The sequence below is a fragment of the Populus nigra genome, chromosome 10 (assembly GCF_951802175.1).
Source record: "Populus nigra chromosome 10, ddPopNigr1.1, whole genome shotgun sequence".
In the NCBI taxonomy this organism is placed as follows: Eukaryota; Viridiplantae; Streptophyta; class Magnoliopsida; order Malpighiales; family Salicaceae; genus Populus; species Populus nigra.
In genome coordinates, this window is record NC_084861.1 from 11,677,890 (window position 1) to 11,701,920 (window position 24,031).

The 24,031-nt window shown below is 34.0% G+C and overlaps 2 protein-coding genes across 2 annotated transcripts; one reads left to right on the forward strand and one right to left on the reverse strand.

Moving 5' to 3' along the window:
* Positions 1-4,801: 4,801 nt before the first annotated feature.
* LOC133705495 (sister chromatid cohesion 1 protein 4-like) lies at positions 4,802-17,043 on the forward strand. The gene is made up of 15 exons (XM_062130745.1): positions 4,802-5,670; positions 7,385-7,646; positions 8,102-8,199; positions 8,301-8,350; positions 8,674-8,723; positions 9,542-9,647; positions 9,833-10,700; positions 10,823-11,263; positions 11,420-11,564; positions 12,186-12,322; positions 12,839-13,881; positions 14,471-14,504; positions 15,212-15,320; positions 16,098-16,227; positions 16,652-17,043. Exons 1-15 carry the CDS (start codon positions 5,547-5,549, stop codon positions 16,748-16,750), a joined length of 3,696 nt encoding a protein of 1,231 aa, XP_061986729.1. The 5' UTR covers positions 4,802-5,546; the 3' UTR covers positions 16,751-17,043.
* Positions 17,044-17,736: 693 nt separating this feature from the next.
* Positions 17,737-19,645, reverse strand: LOC133705496 (sm-like protein LSM36B). Its single transcript, XM_062130746.1, has 4 exons — positions 19,522-19,645; positions 18,977-19,101; positions 18,077-18,190; positions 17,737-17,986 (listed from the first exon to the last, which is right to left on the reverse strand). Exons 2-4 carry the CDS (start codon positions 19,089-19,091, stop codon positions 17,940-17,942), a joined length of 276 nt encoding a protein of 91 aa, XP_061986730.1. The 5' UTR covers positions 19,092-19,101; positions 19,522-19,645; the 3' UTR covers positions 17,737-17,939.
* Positions 19,646-24,031: the final 4,386 nt, after the last annotated feature.

The window sequence follows — 24,031 nt, forward strand, 5'->3', positions numbered from 1 at the left end:
GCTTCCTAATATTATTATATGAATATTTATAATATTAAAATATGACACTCGAAACTTTAATTCTTGTAATTAATTTTGACATTTATGATTACTGGAATAAAATTAAACAATAATAATTAATTTTGATTTCTTTAATTAGTTTTTGAATTAATTATTTCAATTCTCATAGTTAATTTTAACATTTATCACATTTCATTAACAATCATATAATTTCATTAACATTTATAATATTAAAATATATAATATTTCACTGTAATGTTTTCAAGACCAATAAAACTTATTACTACATGCAGAACATTTATATGGAAAAAAATATTTATTTTTCTTTCATTTGTCTTTTATTCTTATTTTTTTAGAGGGTTTTTGAAGATATTATCTTTATGTGGAACAAATAAATGTTTGTAGATCAATTCCTTGTTTATTTTTATTTTAAACAATTTCTCTAACATTAAGTGTACCTGAATGCAACTTCGTAAATAACCGAATAACAAACTTTTAAATTGATATGTTATTTACATGTGAAAAAAGGTTTTTTAAGTGAGTAAACACGTGTTGAAGGTTTTCACTACTAGAAAACTGAACACTGCCAACTAAATATTATGCCAGTGTTCAAAGAAAATCTTTTTTTTTATTTGATTAATATAAATATCTAGACTATAATATAAATATTCAAATCAATTTACACGTATCTTCATCAATATTAAAAATCAATAATGAAATACTGTTATCAAAACTTTATTTTATCCTGTCAGCAATTTTTTATATTGACATAATATTTCATTAGTATTTTTTTTTAATCCATGATCTCCGAGCCGACAGCTGCTCGCGATAAACCCATAAACATGACAAACAAAATCTCATGAATTTGAAAAACCAGCAAAGATCCAAGACTTATTATTAACTTTTCATCTAGACAATGCTGAATAAACTGTGTAGATCTGCGAGGTTTCATAGTCTGGATATTTAAATACCAAATTAATATAGATAGTGAACATTAACGAAATAGATAGAATTCATGCATGAATAATTTTGAAAAATATATAAATGAGCAATACAATAGATTAACTCAGTAAAAAACAAATAACATTGCGATCACAGCAAAAAAAGAAAAAAGAAAAAGAAAAATTGCATCTCCACCCTAATATCAAATTGTCTTGGATGGAATTCATGCACTAAATAGGGGATGCCTGATCTATTTTCTCTTATGGCTGGATCATCGCATTACCTAAAAAAAAAACAATAAACATAATTTAAAAAATAAAACTTAACACCAAACATGAGTTTGGTTATTTAATAAAAAATAATTATAGTTAACCTACCGACTTTTAATACATCATCTATTGACCACTTTAACTATCATCAATATACCAGTATTATTGCCACGGTAATAACCATCATCACTTCATAACTGTCATCATCGCACCACCACCATTGTTTTTTTTATTAGTACAATCACTATTTTATCAATATATCGTTGTAGCTCTTATACTGTTATACACCTCTGTCATCAAAATAATAATCATCGTTTTGCTGCCGCAACTATTAGTTGTTGTCACCACTCAACCACTCTCATTGCCAATTAACATTTTATAGCCACTACTAATATCACTATTGTCGCAACAAATATCATCAAAACCATCAATACTATTAATTATCATGGCCATTGCTACAAATATTATCACCATTGTCACTTTCTCTATCATAAACACCATAAATTTAAATATCTTGATATTATCAATAAATAACAACATTAATTAATACTTTAATTGTTATAATTTATTTATCAATTCTTAAACTCAAGCCACTCAGCTTGAGTTGCTACTTTAATTATTATCAATCATACATTAAATCAATTTTTCCTGAATTTTCATCTTAGCCATAAAATAACTTGTACTCATTAAATTACTTATTATTTTTTTAATTTTAACACACTTGACTTACACGATGAGATTCAAATTCATGAACTCACAAATTAAATATACCTCTCACTTCACAAACAAACCCTAAAATACAAATTATACACTAATACAATAAAAATATCACTTTAAAAAACCAAAATACTTAAACATACAAGCAAAATACAAAAACTATAAACAAAATTCAATAAACTAACTCTAAACACAAATTAGTGAATTTACTTATCTGGAGGGGTGAAGTTCGATAGGGAATGGAACCAGGGGATAAAGCTTGCGCCGACGGTGGCGAGTTGGGTTCTCGGACTTTAGAGGTTTAAATTGAAATGAGCTGTTAAAATTTCAAATAAATGGGGTTAGGGCTTGAATTGAAATCAAGCAAGAAGAATAAATGTGGTTGAAGAGAGGAGTTTCGAGTTTTAAAACCACCGATTAAATTTTCATGTTATCGATGCCAACATTTTTTTTTATTCCTTTGCTGTTTTCAACAGAAATTACAGATGAGAACTTTCCATCCCAATTTCCACGGGTAAACAACAACAAAATGTTTATTGCTTAAACTTTTATTGGTTTTTTTTTTAAAAAAATAAATTCTGGCAGTGCTTTGTTGTTATAATAAATGCAAGCTTGATTTTTATGAAGAAAAAATTGGAATATTAATTGTGTAATTAAACGAGTGAATGTACGTGGAAGATTTTCTAACTGAGTTTTAAAATTACAGCAGTGGATGCAAGCATGATTTCCATGAAAAAGAAATGCTGTCAAGGGAGATAAACCTAACAAATAGCAATAAATAGAAGCTTGCACATGATAATATAGAACTGAAATCAACCAAGCGTGAAGGGTTTATTGATTTGAAAGTAACAATAAATAAACTCTAATTAATTAGTAAAGCATGTTAAATGACACAAGCATGTATTGTTTATCGTAGAGAATGCCAAGATCTTTCAAATATCACGATATATTTAATAACCAAATGATCTCATATGCATTGATAGAGTTTTTTTTTATATTAAACATTTATTAAAATATAAAAATACCTAAATTAACTTGATATTAACAAAAAAAATCACGATTAAAAAACTAAAATACTCCTGAAAAATAGCTTTGTTGATTTAAAAACTAGGTAATTAAGTAATTTAACTTTAATAAAAAAAAAACAAGAAAGATACGAGAGCCCCTGCCTGGGCTTAAGCCACCCTTTTTTGTTTCTGGATATGTTTCAGTAGTTTAATTGTTATAGAGAATTGAAAAAACCAATCTACTCCAAAACAATTTGAAAATAACATTGATTCATGGCAAACAAGTCATTATGCCCTTGAATCCTAGCTAGATGTCTTTTTTTATAGCCAGGGGAAATTCGTCAAATACTACTCTAGTAAATAATATTTATTAACCAGCAATGTATGACGGGTCGGATAAAAAAAATTAATATAAAATATTATTTAAGCATTGCAAATGTTTTTTCAAGTAGAAAAAAAACTGTGTGGGAATTCACCATTGATCTAAAAGATTTAAAAACAATTTAGATAATTGATAAAAATATAGTTTGGCTAAAAGTAAATATTAAAGATAATATTTTGTTATATAAATATCAGGACAACAACATATTGAATAGATCAAAGTTAACACGAATTAATCTGTTAACCCGCATGCTGAGTTATAAAACAATAATAACTATACCGAAAATAAATCATAACAAATTACATAAACTAATTTACAATAAACCAGATACTGCATTATGAAACTAAAAAAAAATCCATTAAAAAAACGACAAAAAATAACAACTCGAGTAAACTGGAGTTAACTTATCAAACTCGTATTCAAGATAAAAAAACCGAGACAATTCAAAAGAAAACAAATTAAAATAAATCACAAAGATCATTTTTTAATAAATCCAGTGCTAAAAGATAAAAGTAAAAAAAAACCAATAAAAAAGGGTACAAAAAACAATTTAATTTGAGTCAAGCCAAGTTAGTTTGTCAAACCCTTGACCTGAGTCATGAGATAAAGATAATCTCATAAAAAATAAAAAAAAATAAATTACGAACCTAATTCCTAATTAATCCAATTTTTTTTTTAAAAAAAGTCAACTAGAAAATAGAATAAAAGCTTGAGTAAATCGGATTAAACTGTTAAACTTACGATTCAAATCATAAGACTAAAATAATTTTATAAAAATAAATTAAAAATTATGAAATCTAAATCATAATAAATTTTATGCTGAATAATAAAATTAGTATTGAAAGGATATATTGATTATAAAAAACTATGTCAAGGTAAAAATAAAAACATTGCTATAATGAATCATATTTTATAAAAGATTTATAATAAAACACTCCTTCTTGGTTTTTTTTTTAATTTTAATTTTCTAATTGTTAATGTAGGTAAATAGTTTTCTTAAAAATAATGTCTGGTAAATATTTTCAAGGGGTATTTGAAAGCGAGTTTTAACATTTTTTTTGTTAAAATTTTATTTATTTTTACTTTAAATTAATTTTTTAAATATTTTTAAATTGTTTTGATGTTAAAAATAAATTTTAAAAATAAAAAAATATTATATTAATATTTTTTAAATAAAAAACCACTTTAAAAAATAAGTTTTATAACCTTTTCAAATATTCTCTGCATTGGAAGGGAAGGCGCCATGAAAGCCAAAAAGAAGAGCGGTAACAATTAGATCTGGAGCCCCCCTGATCAAACATTCAAAAACCACTTTGCAAATCGGACGGCTGAAAGCGCTCGATCAAAGCCAAACCACAGCTGGGAGCACCCAATCAACAGTAGCAGCGCAAGAGAAGTAAACAAACACACGAGCCACTCAACAACGTTAACAAATTAAAATAAATGATAAATAATAATAGTAATCTAAAAATCTAAAAAATACAAGAGTAAAGAGTAAGAGCCCTTTTATTTTACTTTACTCCTCCCAAAAAGATTTTATTTTCCTACATCTCTCCTTCTCAGTTTATTAGATTTTCTCTCTGCTCGATCCTTGACTCGACGTTTCTCAACTCGCTCAAACCCAGTCTCTCTTCACGTCAACTTCCCCTCCAAACCAATTACACCTCGAAGACGTTGTCGATTCGGCGAAGCTAGGGTTTCGGGTTCTTTTGCAATTTTTTGAAGCTTCTGATTGGTGAATCGTTCGAAATTCGTGGACATGGAGCTGTTTTGTTGTGTTTGGGAGTTTCTGAGATCGTGTGGTAGCTAGAAAGTCGAATTAGGGTTTCTGTTTTTGGATGCAAAATTGGGGGTTTTGTTTTGCTAACCGTGTTCAATTTCATGGCGCAAGTATAAATTTAGGGTTTTTAGGAGTCATTCTGGTATTGAAGTTAGGGTTCTGGTCGTTTATCATACTAAGTTGCTAAATTCGAAGTGTTCTTATTCACTTTGATTGCTGGGGCGTATAATCGATAATTGAAAGTTCAGAGCTTTTTGTGGAGAATTTAGAGGGAACGAAGTGCTGTATTGAAAATTAGGGTTTCTGTTGTAAATTAAGCAAATTCGTGGGCTTTGAAATGCGTTTAGAAGTTAAATTGGGCAGTGGATAAGATAGTATTGAATATTTAGGGTGTAGACTGTTGTATGAGAACTGAAGTGGGTGGAGTTTAATTAACTCGGAGGTAAGAAATGTTTTATTCACAGTTTATTTTGGCCAAGAAAGGGCCTTTGGGTACAATTTGGATAGCTGCTCATCTGGAGAGGAAGCTTCGGAAGAATCAGGTCGCTGATACTGATATTGGTGTCTCTGTAGGTTAGTTTTTATCTACTTTTGTACAATATTTACTTTCAATTTGTTTGATTTCTTTCGAGAAAGAAATGATACCACGACGCTCTAATGACTGATGAAGTGGAACACCACTGTTCCATGGGGTTCGTTGTTTTGCTATATTTAATTTCCTTCTGGGATGTATCTGCTTTTTTTTTTGGGACAGTTGGAGCATATGGTGATATTTTGAGTTGCCTGTATCTACGAGTAAAATGAAAATGACGTTATCTCTCATTTACCCAAGTTTTCTTTAGTTGTTGTAGCAGTAATAATTTTATTTATTCAGATTATTCGTGATCTGGTCATCTGTCTTATTAGGTTATTAGTCGATCTCCTGCTGTCTTTATATTTCTATCGCTTTGTGACCATTGACATTAAATTGCAATTATTGCTAGAACTGGCTTTGCCTTTTTTTTTTGTTTTACTAACTAGTTAAGCATGATGTTTTTTGGGACACCACCTCTTGAACACATGTAATATGCTTGAAGGAAACCAAAACCTTCCAATCTACTTGCTATCTAAAAGCAGAAATTAATGAAGGAAAATGTAGTATTATTTCTGTCCTAGTTCCATTGCACTGCTTAAAAATTCTGCTTAAAAATTCTTCTGACTGAGAAAGGGGCCATCCTCCACTTCAATTACTATTATTGCTCCTCATTCAAATCAATCAAAATAGAGTACGAGGAAGAAAACTCCAAAGCTACCTTTTTTTTCATGGATACAACTTTGTGTTGCCAGCTTTCCAAAAGAAACCAAACCAAAACCACCATGAACAAAAGCAGAAATTTTAGCCTGAAGCTTCATTGCCACATTGCAATGAATCAACAATAACATGTTCCTCTTCTTGAACGTAGTGCATAATTGATTTGATTTATCATCGTTGATATACATGGAAACATAAACATTACTAAAAGGATCTCCCCCGTGGTAATTATGATCCACGGGAAGTAAAATAGTTGGGTGCTAGAAATGAAACGGATTTGCTAACAAGCTGTTATGAGCCAATGGGATCCTTCTTTATCTTTGTTATCAGTGAAAATTGTCTTTTTTGTTCAATTCCTATTACATTGAGCATACTTTGGATAGGGTAACTCACTTGGAAAATAAGAATGGTGTTTGATGTAGAGGAACCAGCATGGTTAGTTCTTTCCTTGATCTGGGATGATTGTTAATTGTTGGGCCTTTTGTATTCAAATAGAAAGTGCTGCTGTAATTTATGCTGATTGAATAAATGTATCAATTCTATAGCATTAGAGAATTATATGAACCTGCAAGCATTGAGTATATTTTAATCCTAGACTAGTGTTAGATGCGTGTCCAAAGTTAAGTTATGTCCATCTGTTACAAGCAAACATTGAAATTCAGAGCAGTTATATGAGTTGGAGCATTTGTGTACTCTTTGATGCGGTTTGTATTTGTTGTCCATTGATTGTCTCATATATGGCACATTGATGCTTAGTTGTTCATTATCTTCGGAGAATTATCATCTTTGGTTCCTCTGGCCTTAGTTTAAATATAAACTTTGATATTTCCTTCTTTCTATCATCCCTCATTCCATGTTCATGCTTATCTTCTGGTAGCATCATAGTCGGAGATTCATTTGAATGGATTTGAAAAATTTCGATTTGGCCTCTCACTGCTTCCTGTTGTTTTGATTATTCACTCTTTCTTGGCTCATGTATCTTCTGTTTTTGAGCAGATTCAATTCTTTTTCCCGACGTACCAATTGCACTGAGATTGTCTAGTCATCTTCTGCTTGGTGTGGTGAGGATATATTCTAGAAAGGTGAGTTACCTTTTTGATGATTGCAGTGAGGCTTTGCTCAAGGTAAAGCAAGCTTTCCGCTCCACTGCTGTTGATTTACCACCAGAAGAATCAACTGCCCCATATCACTCCATCACCTTGCCAGAGACTTTTGATCTTGATGATTTTGAGCTTCCGGACAATGATATTTTTCAAGGGTTAGTTCCAAAACATCCGAATAATGTTGATTACTGAAGCTAATCTGTTATAGATCATGGTTTACTTTTGTAGTTCAAAAGAGCTCCAGATACATGCTGATCTGGCGAAGATCTGGAGCTGATTTTTTTGCTTGTGGGTTCATTCTTAAAAGGGTCCAACCATTATATGCACTGGTCTTTATCCAGTAATTGTTAGATGCCTGACAATCTAAGTTTTTCAAGTTACTGCGTGGCCTGTTCTGCTGGACTAATTATATGGCTTGATTTTTTTTGGTACTTGTATGGTAATGTTTTGCTGCAAACTTCTGATGATTGTAGAAGATTCATGAGAATTTCAAAGTGTTCATTTTCCCTGTCTATTGATTGAATATAGGTCTGAATCATAAAATGTCAATTTGCTGCTAGGAACCTATGATGCCTTTTTATCTGGATATTGACACAGCACTTTCTTGCAGCAACTATGTTGATCATCACATTAGTACAAGGGAGCAGATTACCCTCCAAGACACAATGGATGGTGTTGTCTACTCCACATCACAATTTGGATTGGATGGTTAGTGTATGCCTTTGCAAGTCATGGGAATATTGCATTTAATTTTGTAGAGATGGCTATGCACTTAATGGATTTCTGATATATTTTGGGGTTGCTTTCAGAGCGGTTTGGTGATGGTGACACTTCTCATGTTGATTTGGACCTTGAAGAGGTAATTTTCTTCTGCTTGCGTCTATATATATCTTTGCAAGATGGGTTGGAATCTACATTGAATTGCAATTTGGTCATTATGGTTTTACTGTTTTACTGGTATTTAGTGATAGTAGATATGTTCAACCATATTTTTAAATTAGGAACCCTCATATGTGCCACATGCATGGGCGCGCCACTCTGCATCTATGCATGAGATTTTCTCAATACCTCCTACCATCCATTTTTTTTATGGTGTTGGATAAATCTGTTTCATACTCCACTAGTTCGCTTTATTGTACTATGTGATTTCTAAATTTTCTTTCATGGTTTGCTTATAAACAGGACCTGTTCCTAGACAAGGTTGCAGCTCCAAGGTCTGATGAAGTTTCAGAGTATGGATTTCTACAACTTTGCTATCTGATTCCTTTTCAAACCTTTCATGTGATTGTGTGTTCATTTGTTCAATTGTGTGTTCATTTGTTCACATACTTTCAAACTCCAATTTGTTTTATTCATTTTTTGGATGGCGAGGAGATACTATTTGAAAGACAGCCTTGTGCTTGTCCCATAGATAGATGTTTTTTCAGATTGCGGTTACCAAATGCTAATATTTTGATTGTTATATTAATAAATGCAAATTAGAATTCATTTTCAAGTACGTGATTGAGCATAATTCCTATTCATATTATTTATACATGGACTATGTTTTGTTATCTTTGGTCAAGTCTTTGTGCCCAATAGTAATATGTCATTATAGCTGCAGTTAATTTGGTGAGAGCACAATGCATATAAATGGAGATATTAATAAATTGCTCAAGTGTATCATTTGTGTGTACTTCAGTTTGCATAGACACCCCTCAAGGCAAACTGTCACAGATAGGATACTAACCTTTTATCTAAAAATTGCTTTTATATGCATATTGCTGAATTTAGTGTTTGTAGTATGATGTTGTGGTTTTAATGAGATTTTCATGGTTGCATTTGGTTAAGATAAAGGAAATAGATAGCTTGCATGTAATGTATGCCTGGCTCAACATCCACTCCATAATAAATAGTCCATCACAAGGCTATTATTATTATTGTGGGTAATTAGTGATTGTTGATTCATGGAATCATTTACAATGTGCAAAGTTTGAAAATATAAGTTCATAGAATATGTGTGGATAGTTAACCTGGTGATTGATTCATAATATCAACCCCCTTTTTGCAGGCTGAGTCTTCAGACGTCTGCTGAGCCATTGGAACCAAAAGTAGAGGAAGATCATGACGTGATTGGAACTGCAGAAGCCATGCCAGTGAATGGTACTAGAAACAAGGTTGATATGGAAATCCGAAATATGTTCTATTACCTCTAGTAGTCACTTATTCCCTTCACCCAATACTTTTTTTCCTCTTAATTTGGTCCATTAATTTTTGTTAATGTAATTTGTTGAATTTATCATTTTTCTTGGAAGTGGGAGGATAATTTTAGCTGATGAAAATGGTTTACCCTTGTGAGCAGATGGTAAGTCAAGCTTCAAATTCTGAATCTCTGGACTATGCTCAGGCTCCTTCCACTCCTGGGTTAGTAGAAGAGCCAAACTTGTCCAGTGTTCAGGATGGTCTAGCCTGTGATGATCATTTAAAATCAGAAGATAACAAGTTGACCGATGGCATAGAGAGCACTGGAAATGCTTCCAGTAAGCCAAATCATCACAGGGATGACACAATGAATTTGTCTTTGGGCAATCGTTTAAACTGTGATACTGTTGTGTGCATACCTGCTGAGGAGAATGGCTGCCTTTCTGGTGATTTGGAAATCAATCAAGCAGAGTCACCAGGAGAGTTACTATCTACCACAGTGAATATAGATTGTTTAGCAGCAGATGGGACGGTTTGTGCATTAGATGGATCAGACAATGTAGAAGTGATAAATAACGTTGTCTGCAATGGTGACGCCACTGTGCCCTCTGTCGATAAAATCAATGGGGAGTGCAGAGAATCCACAGGAGTCAGGTTACATGAACCAGATAATCTCGAAATTGCTAATGCTGTGGAAGACTTGAGCTCACTTGGAAAAGCTGTAGATGTGAATACTGGCTGTCCATTGGAATTGGCTGGTGCCCCAGAGGGTGATGCTCAGGCTCACCAAGGGCCAGAGGATCCTGATTCTTTGAGCAAAGATGTTGATGGAGAAAAGACACACAATTGCATGGGTGTGCTCCGTGCATGCAATTCCTACATGAGTGGACCTGATTCATCATTTCACGGGATTAATAATGATGATTTTCAGCTTCCACCTGAAACACAAGGTCTTGCACCATGTTCATTGGAGATGTCCAGCGGGGAGGAAGCATTCCATGCTTCTGGAATTTCCACTAAGGTGCAAGGTTTGTTCTACAAGCTATATGAATGAACTTTGAGTAAATTGTTGTGCAAGGTGTTGTTTGAATCTTCTGCACGTGTTACAAGCTATACTTTTTAATGTTTAATGGATCTCTTACCCTTGCAGGTGAAAAATGCCATGCGACTGATGTTATACAATCAGTGGAAATTCAGATATCTGAACTCAATTTACCTGGAGAAATTCAAGCAGATGGTGGGAAGCAAGATGAGCAACCAGACAATACATTCCCTAGTGATAATCAGTTGGAAAACTTGAATAGTTCCTTGACTTCTGAATTGCCTACACCTGAAAAGTTGCTTTCTGTGCCTCAAGGGCTTCTTGATAAGCCAAATGATTTGCTGGTTGAGTCAACTCCAGTCGAAGAAATTGTAGATGGGGGTGACAGAAGCAGTGCTGGAACCAACATTACTGGAAAAAAGCGTAGTTTTACAGAAAGTTCACTAACTGTGCAGAGTTTAAATTCAGTTGATTCTTTTGGTGTCTCTAGATCAAAGAGAACCGTGGATTCCATTCCTGATGATGATGACTTGCTATCTTCTATATTAGGTATATGGTTCTTGATGCCTCTTAGAATGCCATGCTGTGACATGACTCATGAGTTGTGCATATATAACAAGAAAAAAGGTTCATTGGACTTGCTTTGAGAAAAGGTGACTTTTATAAATATGTGGGCATGTTTGACCTTGCATATTGTTTTTTCAGTTGGAAGAAGATCTTCAGTTCTGAAAGTGAAAACTACTCCACCTGCACCTGAAGTGGCATCCATGAAACGTGCCCGGTCTGCATCTCGTCCTAGTGCCATGAAGAGGAAGGTGCTTATGGATGATTCAATGGTCTTGCATGGCGAGTATGACTTTTTTTTTTTCATTTTACTCTTGTTTTCATAAGTTACCTGTTGTCAACTGCTATTTGTAGTAGTAAATATCTATACTTGGTTTAAGAGTCTGGCAGTAAAGCAAGCCTCTCTTGCATGTCAAACTATTGAACTAATAAAATAGAAAAATTCTGCTAGCTATTGTCTTTTACAAGCCCTTTCCTCCATCCTTGTTGACCATAAAGTTTATACACTTAAATTAAGTATGTTGCTGCTGCTGTTTCTTGAAAGAGTCTCTTCTATCTACCTGTTGCATAAGCTCATTGTCTTTGCTGTTCAATGATCCCTTTAGCTTTGTTGAACAACTCTAACTCCCTTTGATATAGTTGCATGAAGATAGGTTACCCATTAGGCTTAATATAGCTTTGTGCTTTTGTCTACTGGGCTTCAGTGGCAGTATATGCTATAATTTTTTTTGAGAAATGGTGCTTGGTGGTTCAGTCTTTCAGCACCCAAGTATTTTTCTGACCATCACTTGCATAATCAATCAGTTTAAGAATATAAATTTCAATCATGCACTGAATGTTTTGGTGTCCTAGAATTCTTATCATCTGTTAAATACTGCTGATGGTTTTCCATTTCCCCCCTGTCAAGTACTATACGCCAACAGTTAACTAATACTGAAGACATACGTCGCATACGAAAGAAAGCTCCGTGCACACGCACTGAGATTTTAATGATTCAGAGACAATCCTTAGATGAAGAAATTTTCAGTGAACCAGTATTGACCGGTGAGTGCATTTTGCAAAATCTTCAGCATGCTTGGTTGCTGTAATTTATTTATTTGTTTAAATTGTAATGATTTGTTCTGTCTGATTATGTCCTGGCTTTAGTTATAACAATCAATGTGACTCTCCTATTAACTTTGAGAGCTCTTATAGTCCCACAGTACACAATTTAGGAACATCTTTTCATGTTGTACCAATCAAAGTTGAATAACCATGACATCCCCTCTCTATATATTTTCAACAGAAGAATGTTACAACAGAATCTAGTTGTATTTCATGAGTGGTATGATTGCCCCCCCTTTTTTTTTGTCTTTCAGCTTGTGCCATGAGTTTCACTTGATTCACTCCCAGCTTGTGATTATGCAGGCTAAATTTCGGTGGACAGGAATTTTTTTTGTAACCTTTGGTTATCTTGCCTGTCTTTAAATTATGCTTGCTTCATTTGATTTTATTGTTATTCATGCAACCAAATTTCATTTGCTTATGAAGATACAAGCTGATTAAATTTTGGTCTTTCAGGTATGTCGGCAGAGCTGACATGTTTGCACAGTGAAACATTTGATTTGAGCAGAATAGAGATAGATGACAATGATGATAACAATGCTTCTGTAGCGGCAAAGGATTCTAGTAGACCAGCTGTTGCTCAAGTTAATGAATTGGAAGCAAGCACTGAGCCTGTTATTTGCAGAAAAGATGTTGATGGACAACCTGCTGAGAATCTCATTTGGACCGAGAAGCAAGGGCAAATGAGTGCTATTGTCGATGTTTCTGATTACAGATCTTCAGAACATGGAATATTGGGGGAAATAACTGAAATGGAAGTTGATAAAGGGAATGTGGAAGTTACAGATGCTGCAAACCACACTGCTATTCTGCATTTTGATGGATCGCACACTGAACTGATTTCTGGAGATGCTGGTGACATGGTGGATGGGTTGGCTCTCATGGATAGCTTTACTGGCACAGATGGTTCTCTGCAGATGGATACTTCAATTCTGCCATCGGATATGATGGATACTCAAGTATTTGGGGAGGTTGATTTAAGGGATGTGAGTGATGGCAAAACACTCGATGACATTGAAGTTTTAAAACATCATAAACAAAATATTGTTGCAGTTGAAACTGAATCAAGGGAATGGGAACTGTTGTTGGAAGAAAGCAAAGCTGGCGCACCAGCAGACATCAGAGTAGATTTTCAGGCTGATGGTTCTGCACCTGCTGATGATGCAGACACATTGCTTGCAAATATATCTTCAGAGATTGGTGGATGCATTAACCTCACTTCTGTAAATGTTGACCGAACTCAGGATGATGTTGAAAATGACAAGCTAGGGGATGGTAATGAAGATGGGGGCCTAGCCATGAGCTCATGGCATGTTGATAAGGACCGAGATTCTAATCATCTATGTAATGAAGAATTAATGATGAACCCTACATTTCCTGTAGGATCTGATACAGACTTCAAAAATGCTTCTCTAAATGGTGGAGATTATCCTGTTTCTCGAGAAGCTGATCCACAGAGAATTGTGGATGCTGAAATAACTTATGCTGACCATCCTGCTGTAAGTTAAACTCCTGATATCATTTTTGTTCTGATTTTCTCTTGCAAGGCATCTTTATTGGAAATCATTACTTTGTCATCTAGGTGCTTTTTACGTTTTTTTTCTCTTTTTTTGTTGTGCCTGCTTTTGTAACTGTAAAACATGATTTGGCATCTAGGTGCGTCTAAATTTGTACCTTTTTTTTGCACACTTAGTTTTTCCCTTCTCGAACAATTTTAGGGAACACAGTCTATTCTGTTGTTAATGAACTTGATATGTTTTTTTTATCTGGTGGAAATTTGTCTAGCTGTTTCTGATTCTTTATTTTTTATTTTATTTTTCAATAAGAGATGTTTAGCAGTTAGCAAACAGGGAAGTCACAAAGTATGACGCACAAGTAAGAAGCCATGTGTAATAGCTTGGCATGCTTTAATTTTTTGCCTTTCCTTAAATGTGTCGTGATTTGCTTCAAAAGCCAATTTGTATTTGGCATCACTTTGTCCTAGCATGGAATTATAATATGGTTATGGAGTCTCATATTATTATTGGATGAGTAGAATCTCTTGTAAATAATTCCAGCATTGGCTAAATAGATTGTTTGATGGTGCAGGATCTTCAAGATGTTGCATTTGCAAATGATACAGGTGAGCTTCTCTTTCATGTTTTAATGAAGTATTTGCAAACCTAGATAATTGCGTTTCTTTCTTATAATGTTTCTTTCATCATGAACATTCATATATATAGTAAACACTTGAACATGTTTGGTGCTAGACATTCTTTTTGTAGCGTAAAATATCTAAAACTTAATGTTGAAGAAATCTCTGCCTCATTTTTTAGTGTTTGGTAAATTATCAGCAAACATCATTTATGTAGGGATATTAAATTTCAAATTTAGTTGCAAAGAGCCATTCTCGACAGTGATGCAGGCATGGAGAACATGCAAAAAAAAAAAAAAAAAGATTCACAGATTTGAGGAATTCAGAATTATGATTTAGATTTGATATGGAGCTTATTTGGTTCATTACAGTGTTTTAGGTCCTAACAGAATCATAGTTTTATTTTTATCCAAGCCAATTTACTGCTGATTCTTTGTTTCTATAGTTTCATAATTCGTTGATGTTTTCTGCATCCATCAACTTTGCTTGAAATAGGCTATAGCAGGTGTTTAGGTATCACTTTTGGGTTTTGCGATTCAATAGTCTCTTTGGCCTTCCTGTGTTAGTCAATGGCATGAATATTTTTTGGCTTAGGACAGTGAACTGATTTTCTTTGTGAAGACTTCTCTTCTGCTTGTATGTGCTATTTGGTGGAGTTTCTGTTTTTAATGGTGGTTTGCCTATTTTCTTTTCAGAATTTTTGAATGTAGATGATGATGAGATGGGTGGAAATGATGATGATGGCATACCAGGTCCTGAAGATGCTCGCCTTCTTGACAATAGTGGATGGTCTTCCCGCACCAGGTGTGTGTGGATCGTGTGGGCTGGGTTCTTGCTGGATGATATGGAAACAGAGTTTTGTCTGTGTATGCATGTGTGTGTATCTGTTTGTTGGTGTGCATTCATATAGGATCTAGGACAAGGATTTCCATTGGCATGCTGGGCGTGCATACTTTCCTGTTGTGCATGGTATTTGAGATCATGCCTAGATATTATGTGGTCAAAATGATAGGTATATGATATCAGCCTGCTTAATGTGTTGAAATTTTGCCCCCCCCCTTCCTTTCTTTTTTGGCACTTCATCTGTGGGTCTGTAGGGTAGTGTAAAGCAGTATACTGTAGCTGAGATTGCCTTATCTTTCAATCTCTATCCAAAGCGGTTCTTTTTCCCCCAAAGCTTCTCTGGGTTGCTTTACAGAGTGGTGTTGGTTGTTAGCAAGTTTTGGTATATGAGTGGCATATTTGAGGAAACACGATGGCATTGCAAACTTGGGATGTTAGTTGAAAGCTTTGAATTATTTGCATTGTCATCTCTGCTATGATAATTATCACTTAATAGTGTACAATTTAATACCATCTTCGCTTCCTCCACTATAAAGAGTGAACAAACTATTTATTTGTTGCAGAGTTGTCAAGATATCGCAAGATGTTCCCTGGTTATGATGATCAGGATCATTATGAGCTTAGACAATGTTCTCCCTTTTAAATCTTGTAATTTTATATTAAAGATACTGGCTGTGGAGATTCTTTGTTTTTGTCTTCAATGCAGTCTTTAATATGTTTTGTGCTTTTCTTTTGCAGAGCTGTTGCCAAGTACCTTCAGACTATATTTGATAATGAAGGTGGAAATGGAAGGAAGGTCATTTCAGTGGACAACCTTCTGGCTGGTAAAACTCGGAAGGAGGCATCAAGAATGTTCTTTGAAACTTTGGTATGTGTTGCGCACTTGGGTTGTGGTGAACACCATATTGTGTTTTGAAGATCTGTTAAGGACATGAATATTTCTTTCAAGTTGAAAAATAGTTGTTGAATGGGTTTGAAGGGGATTTGCATAATTTTGATGTGGTAAGGACTTGTTAGTATAGACAGTGGGCAAGCAGTTCGTTTTAAATTTTAACAGTGGCAACATAATATGGAGAACAGAGTTGTGCAAGGACCAAGACATTTTAATACAGGGCGCTTGTTTGAATATATGAAAGATTTATTGAGAAATAAAACAGTGATGAAGAATATGCTAAAATGTATTGGAAGATATTCTAGTTATCTATCTGTTGTTTGCAACTTGTTTGTGTGGCGGTGGATCCTCCCTCCGACTCCGATGATTATTGATGGTCTTAATCTTTGCCCTTTTGCAGGTTCTTAAAACAAGGGATTACATCCATGTAGACCAGTTAAACCCCTTTGACAGCATCAGTGTAAAGCCACGAGCAAAGCTCATGAAATCAGACTTCTGATCTCGGGTAGGAAAGGCAGAAACAGTTGATAAAATCAATTTAGGTCTAGTTCAGCTCGTGCTGAGTGAGCTGGGGATTTTATTTTTCCTTTTTCCCTTTTCGTCATATTTATTCCTTCTCTAAATTATTTCCTCCGATATTTAGTTGTTGTAACTGATAGTTTAACGACGCAGTAGAGTTGCATATGTTACAGTATCAGGTGTAACATTCGTAATGTGGATCATGTGTGTAAATATGTGTAACATATTAACATTTGCAATTGAAGATGCTAATTTATTTGTTTGCCTGTACAATTACTGTGCTACTTGTCATTGGTCACAGGTAGACTTGAGTGTCAGTTTCTAAAGATGTCATTGCCATTTTAATTTAGTAGAAGCAATAATGGCAAATTAATCTTTTGGTTGTGATCGGCCATAGGCGTTTGTGCTTGACGAATTCTTCGTTGCCGCCATTGGGAATCATTAGATAGTGTTTTCTTTGATTCATTCGTGGCCCATGCAAATAACTCTGCGACTGCTTCCATGGATCTTCAGTTGAATCAGTCCATTTTCATCAAGTAAAGGACCAAGTTACTTATATTCATTTTTCATGTAAAATAATAATGATAACCACCAGTTCGTGGATCATCAATTTTTGGTCAAACGAACATCCAAATCATACACTCAGCAGAAAATAGGACGATAGCAGTGTGAGTTTAATGGGGGCTCTTTGCCGGAAGGCTATATAGAAAAACTGTTTGGGGTGAAGCTTGGCGGAAGGAGGGATGGAGTGAATTTGAAAGGCAAGGAGGACAAGGGAAAGATGAATCATCATCCATCTAATTGTTTCGCTAACAAGGAAGAGAAGAATGACAATTACCTCCAATCCTTTTGAGTCCATGCTCTTACTGCCACACAAAAGATACGTCCAATCCCTTCTCGTCCATCTTTCCCAGTCCCTTCTGACAAATAGACTAATAGTGTATAACTGGATGAACATTCGAGGTGTAAACTAAAGCGGGTACATATTAATGGAGATACCCAGGAGGTGCTTACAAATAAAAAAAGTTCAACTTCGCCTCACATGATACAAGGAAATTTAAACCGACACTCTTTAATTTCTGATCCAAAGCCAGTAACTAGAATCACTACATTGCACCGCACCATCAAACCACTAACATATGGAGCTGCGGCTCTCACAATTGTTTTGATTATGCACCATCTGCAAGAGTCCTCTTGGATGTGCTGATGTACAGAACTGCATCAAAGGAGTTCAAATATGATCATCATCGAGCAATCTTTCTAGACAGGCAAGAAATTACAATGGAAAGACATTTTAAGTTGGTACCATTATTTCCTCGAATGAAAGCATCACCGTATTTGTTTTTCAGTTGGCCATTTACATATTCTTCTGTTTGTTCCATCGCTATGTTCATGTACCCATCAAGACAAGCTAAAATACCTGCACAAAGAAAAATGCTGGTGACAATAAGCATAACATTGGATAAAAAGAGAGAGATCAGAGCATGCTCCATAAAGTGGGGGAGATCAAGCTGAAGCTCCAGTAATATCTTAACACTTTGACATCTGATTATTCGACTTATCATACCATGAATGTCATGGAAACTCTGGACAGCCTTGAAAAGGTTTATAGGTTAACTAGTCATTGTGTTTTCTCATACTCTTCCCATTTCTGGACAGCCTTGACGAGTAACTAGGAAATTTCACTGATCTTACCCACATGCACTAAGCAGGAAGTATTTATTTATACAAAAACGCTCCTTGTAATTAATCCTTCCCTCATCAAGGCTGTGACATGACTTTAAAGAAAAACTGTTAGTCCGCTAGTAGACTTTTTTGGTTCACAGACATGTTGCAATGATGGGCAACGCCCACTGGTTCATTCTGCATTCAGATGTATATCTATAGCACGGCATGAAGCATATTAGAACCCGAACAGCATAATCCATGTGGCTAAGAATTCCATGTGAATCTTGTCCCTAGAACGGGTTAAGTTTCAATATTAAAAACCAACACACATTGATTTCCAGTGCGCAACCTTCATTAAAATGTGAATTTTATGGGAAAGTAAGAAGGTTATACTGTAGCTATATTTAGATAAATCCATCATCTCACCATGTTGTAGATGAAACCAGCAGAAAGGCATAAGAAAGAAAGAAAGAAAAATTTACAGATCAGGTTTATATAGAACATATCTAGAATATGCTACATAGAAAGAGAAAGTGACCTCTATAATCAACTCCAGAATTGAGCTTAACCACAACAGGCCGCCCACGAATTGATTTGAGAAAATCAGCAGGTGTTTTTGTGGTTGCCGAACCCTTCTCTCCTCCAGTTGACATTTTCTTTTTCCTGCATTTACACATCATGGGCAATAACGAAAGAATCATACATTTGACTTTAAAATCTTAAAAAAAAAACAACAAAATCTGAAGAATCATATCCTCAACACAATCCCAATTTGCCAAAAACATGCGAAACATAGAAGAAGACGACGACTTGAAATCCCTTTTGCGCTTGTAAAAGCAGGTAGTTACAGTTCCAAGTAGTCAGATTTGAAAAAAACTGGACATGAATCGTCACTACAAACTACCTCCTGTAAATTCTATAGTCGAATACTAAAATTAAAAAAATAAAATAAAATGTTAGCATGTTAGTGTTTTTGAAGTAACAAGGAATTACCCGCAAAATAAAACTAAAAGACAGCCCTAATTTCATAGCTGAAAAAGATTGAAGAATTAATAATTCGAGTTTTTTTATTTTTTATTTTACCTGAGTTGCCAAACAAAGACGATCTTCTGTTTTGGGATTAGGGTTTTAGGTAGGGGAGGAGGGACTTGAACCTGGGCTTTGAAAGAGTATATACAAATAATGGAGAAATAATGACGTGGCTTCTTCACTTCGGTTTATGGTTTGCGCGTGTCCGGCACGTGAAAGCTCCTCGTCTGGTTATTTATGGAGTCCTTCTTTTCCAATAATTTTCTGACAAATACAATATTAATGAATTCTACGACTACAAAATACAAGTGAACCGAGCTCGTCCGAACTCGTATGTTGAAATAAAATGAATTTATATAAGTCTATAGTTAAAGCTTGTTATATAAATGAGTTGAGTTTAAATTTAGCTAAGTTTTATTTATTATGAATCATGAGCTAGTTTAATTAAGCTCGTAAATTAGGTTTTAAGCAAAACTCATTAAAAAACTTCCAAACAAACTATAGTTTATAAAGCTTACAAAAATTTGGAAGAGTGAATAATTTGTATAAGATTTCATTAATTATATAAACTAATTTAACATGCAATAAAAAAATTTCTTATGAAATAAAATTTAATAAAAATTTTATGTGTGTGATAGATAAAAGTTCAAAGATGTAATATATTTTATTTAAAAATCCGGGAGATTCATTGTATTTATAGAACTTTTTATTATACTGCAATTGTATAAGATTTTTATAAATATATTAAATTTAAACCTAATTCATATTCATATATATATATATATATATATATATATATATAAGCAGACTTGAGTTTGATATATATTTTGTTAACCTGAACAAATAGTTTTACTTTCAGGGTTGATGTTGCTTGTTTTTGCATTTAACATTATTTTTAAATATATTTTATTTAAAAAATATTAAATTGATATATTTTTAGTGTTTTTCAATGATTTTAATATGTAAATATCAAAAAGTAAAAATAAAACTAAAAATAAATATTTTAATATATTTTTAATTTAAAAATAATTTTAAAAAATACTACTAAACATAAAAAACACGAAACATTGCTATCTGTTAACTAACTGCAGGAAAGAGCAAAGAGACCTAACTGCGACCGTTTAACCATAATACAAGTGATGCATTTTCAGACATAAAACAAGCATATGTATATGAAGTCCATGTTAAAAAAATTCAGATCAAACATAAAAAGAGGTTAGAATTCTCAATAAGATGTTTATTATGAGTGCTTAAGTTAATCTAAATACAAAGAAATTATATACAGGTAAAACTGAAAATACTATTCTACCCTTAATAAATAAAACTAGATAAATATTACTTAACATCTCCTCTCAAATTCACGATGCGACACCTACAAGTATCGAGAGTTTGCCAACTAGAAAACAAAACGAGATATGGAATGCGTCTTGGTAAAGAAATCTGCAATCTGCAAGGAAGAATGAACAAAATGCAAAGTAATGGTGCCATGCTTGAGATGATGATGAGTAAGATTACAATCGATCTCAATGTGCTTAGTTTGCTCATAAAAACCGAGTTGTGAGCAATCTGAATAGAACTCTGGTTGTCACAATTCATAGGAGTAGGATGAGAAAAGAAAACTCTCATATCAGCAAGTAACTAACGTAACCAAACAATCTCTTTGGTAGTAGATGCTATGACAGAAGCTGAAGGAAAGTTGAAATACCAGATTTTACAGAAGCGGAAGATAAAATATCACTCCAAATTTTTTATTTTTCTTACAGAAACTTAACTCAAATACCAAATTGCAGAAACTGAAGAGAAGACGAAATACCAAAATAATTGCAAAGACAGAACAGAAATACCAAATTGCAGAAGCTGATACCAAATTACAGAAACTGAAGAGAAGATGAAATACCAAAACAATTGCAGAGACAGAACAGAAATACCAAATTGCAGAAGTTGATACCAAATTGCAGAAACTGAAGAGAAGACGAAATACCAAAACAATTGCAGAGACATAGAAATACTAAATTGCAGAAACTGATTTCAAATTGCAGAAACTGAAGAAAAGATGAAATACCAACACAATTGCAGAGACAGAACAGAAATACCAAATTGCAGAAGCTGATACCAAATTACAAAAACTGAAGAGAAGACGAAATACCAAAACAATTGCAGAGACATATAGAAATACTAAATTGCAGAAGCTGATTTCAAATTACAGAAACTGAAGAGAAGATGAAATACCAACACAATTGCAGAGACAGAACAAAAATACCAAATTGCAGAAGCTGATACCAAATTGCAGAAACTGAAGAGAAGATGAAATACCAAAACAATTATAAAAACAAAACAGAAATACTAAATTGCAGAAGCTGATACCAAATTACAGAGACTTAAGAGAAGACGAAATACCAAAACAATTGCAGAGGCAGAACAGAAATACCAAATTGCAGAAGCTGAAGAATCTAAAATAAAGTTTCAGATATTAATTCTTCAGCCGCAAGCACAAAACTTGATCTTCATCCTCCATCTTTTAATAGGTCAAACAACCCATGTCTGATGTTTTGAAAAATGAATATGAAGTTAAGCTTCAAAGGAATGCATTGAGCGTGCTGGAACATCCTACAGGAAATGAAGTGGATGATGATAACGATTTTGATACGATCAGTGGCTCTGACATTGGTGAACATGATTTCTACAAGGGCAGTGAGTTCCATAAAATTAACAAGTCAAGGGTTCGATCAATTAGGCTCTGATACCATGTTAAAGAAATTCAGATCAAACATAAAAGGAGGCTAGAATTCTCAATAAGATGTTTATTATGAGTGCTTAAGTTAATCTAAATATAAAGAAATTATATATAGGTTAAATTGAAAATAATATTCTACCCTTAATAAATAAAACTAGATAAATATTACTTAAGAGTCACTTCTTCGTGGAGACAATTAATGCTAGACTAACCAGAATTATATCTGGCTAGCTAATAATTAAATAATCATGTTTAGCAGCTCAGCTCAGGCCGCTGGCTTAAGCATGAGGAGTTAATTTATTTTTGCCTAGCAGTATAACCCTCTAACTGAGCCGTTTTTGACCTAAGAAATTGCAAGGAGAACTACCATCCAATTCGAAACTCAAGGCGTCTAGCTGCTGCTTTCTTATGTTCTATTTTGTTCGAACTAGCTAAGTATTCTGCCACTCGCAGGCGACCACCAACCCTATCTGCCTCACTTGCTTCTCCTGAATAAGGATATCATCATCAGGAGCAATATGTTAAGCTTTGCATGATTTAAGTAACATAAAAGTGATGGCATATAAATTGTAACTGATCCTTTCCTCTTAACAAGTTCGTCTTCTCACCTGCTGAGGCAGTTCAATTTCCTATGATGAACCAGAACTTTGCTTTACGATATTGAATAAGAGTAAAAGTAGCCTGTGTCCAGCAACTTTAATGCCATAATTAAGCAGTTTCACCTTTTACTATTTCCTAGCAAGACAAAAAAAAATAACAAAAAAACATTCTCGTTTGAATAGCTAACAACTCTTTCAAAGCTTAGTGGGGAAAAAAGTGGATATATACAGGTAAGAAAAGTCCATCCTAATACTTTGGAAAATGGGCTTGCAAAACTTATAATGAAACCTAATAGCGACAGATTTTGTAATTGACTGACACACTAGCTTCATTTATGTAAACTAACACTGTTTTGAATACCATGCACAGCCAGTTTGAGAACACTTTGGATAATACAAAAGAATGCAATACCTTATACAGATGAAAAGACGATGAGTGAATAGTGTAAATAAAAAGTTACTTATCTAGAAGATAAAACACTTGGTTCAAGCAGAAAACAATTTGCATCGAACCTTGTTCTTGCTTCGGTACATGGAAACAGCTGCTGCATGGGCCAAGTTCTGGGGGTGCGAAGCCGAATAAGGTTCCGTCGATGAGTTGTTCATGTCTTCCAGGTGCAAAAATCCCAGTGTCACGACCATGATTGCTGTTTGGAGTCATTAAGTGTAATTCAATGCTTAACTCTATCACCAAAACTCGCAAAGCAAGTGTCTGCATAGAATGCAAAATATTTTCTGCGTGTTTTGTGAAGAAAAGGGACACTTGGATCAATAGTGAAAATTCTAAGTAAACTCTTCCAAAATTGATACATTAATCCACACTCGCAACAAAAAAGAATTTTACACTGAAGTCACATAAATGATGCAAACACAATCACATAATATTTACTCCATCCTTTTTCCAGGTATTGCACAAACATAATTCACATCTGAACAGGCAGCTGCTATTTGCCAGATTTCCTGATCAATGAGCAACAACAATCTCTTAAAGGCACAATCTCAGAGATATATACCATGTAGAAAATGAATAGGTTCCAAGTAATTAAAATGGCCTTTTTTACGAAGCGTCACTCGTCAAAATCTCATTTCCTTGGAAAGGGATATCTCACTGTTGGATCACAAGGTAATGGAATAATCTCATCTTTTTAGTAGTTTGACTACCTCAGGATATTCAAAAGATTTGTTTTTCTCATGTCCGGGGTAGCCTAGAGAATTTTTTCTGAGATGCGAC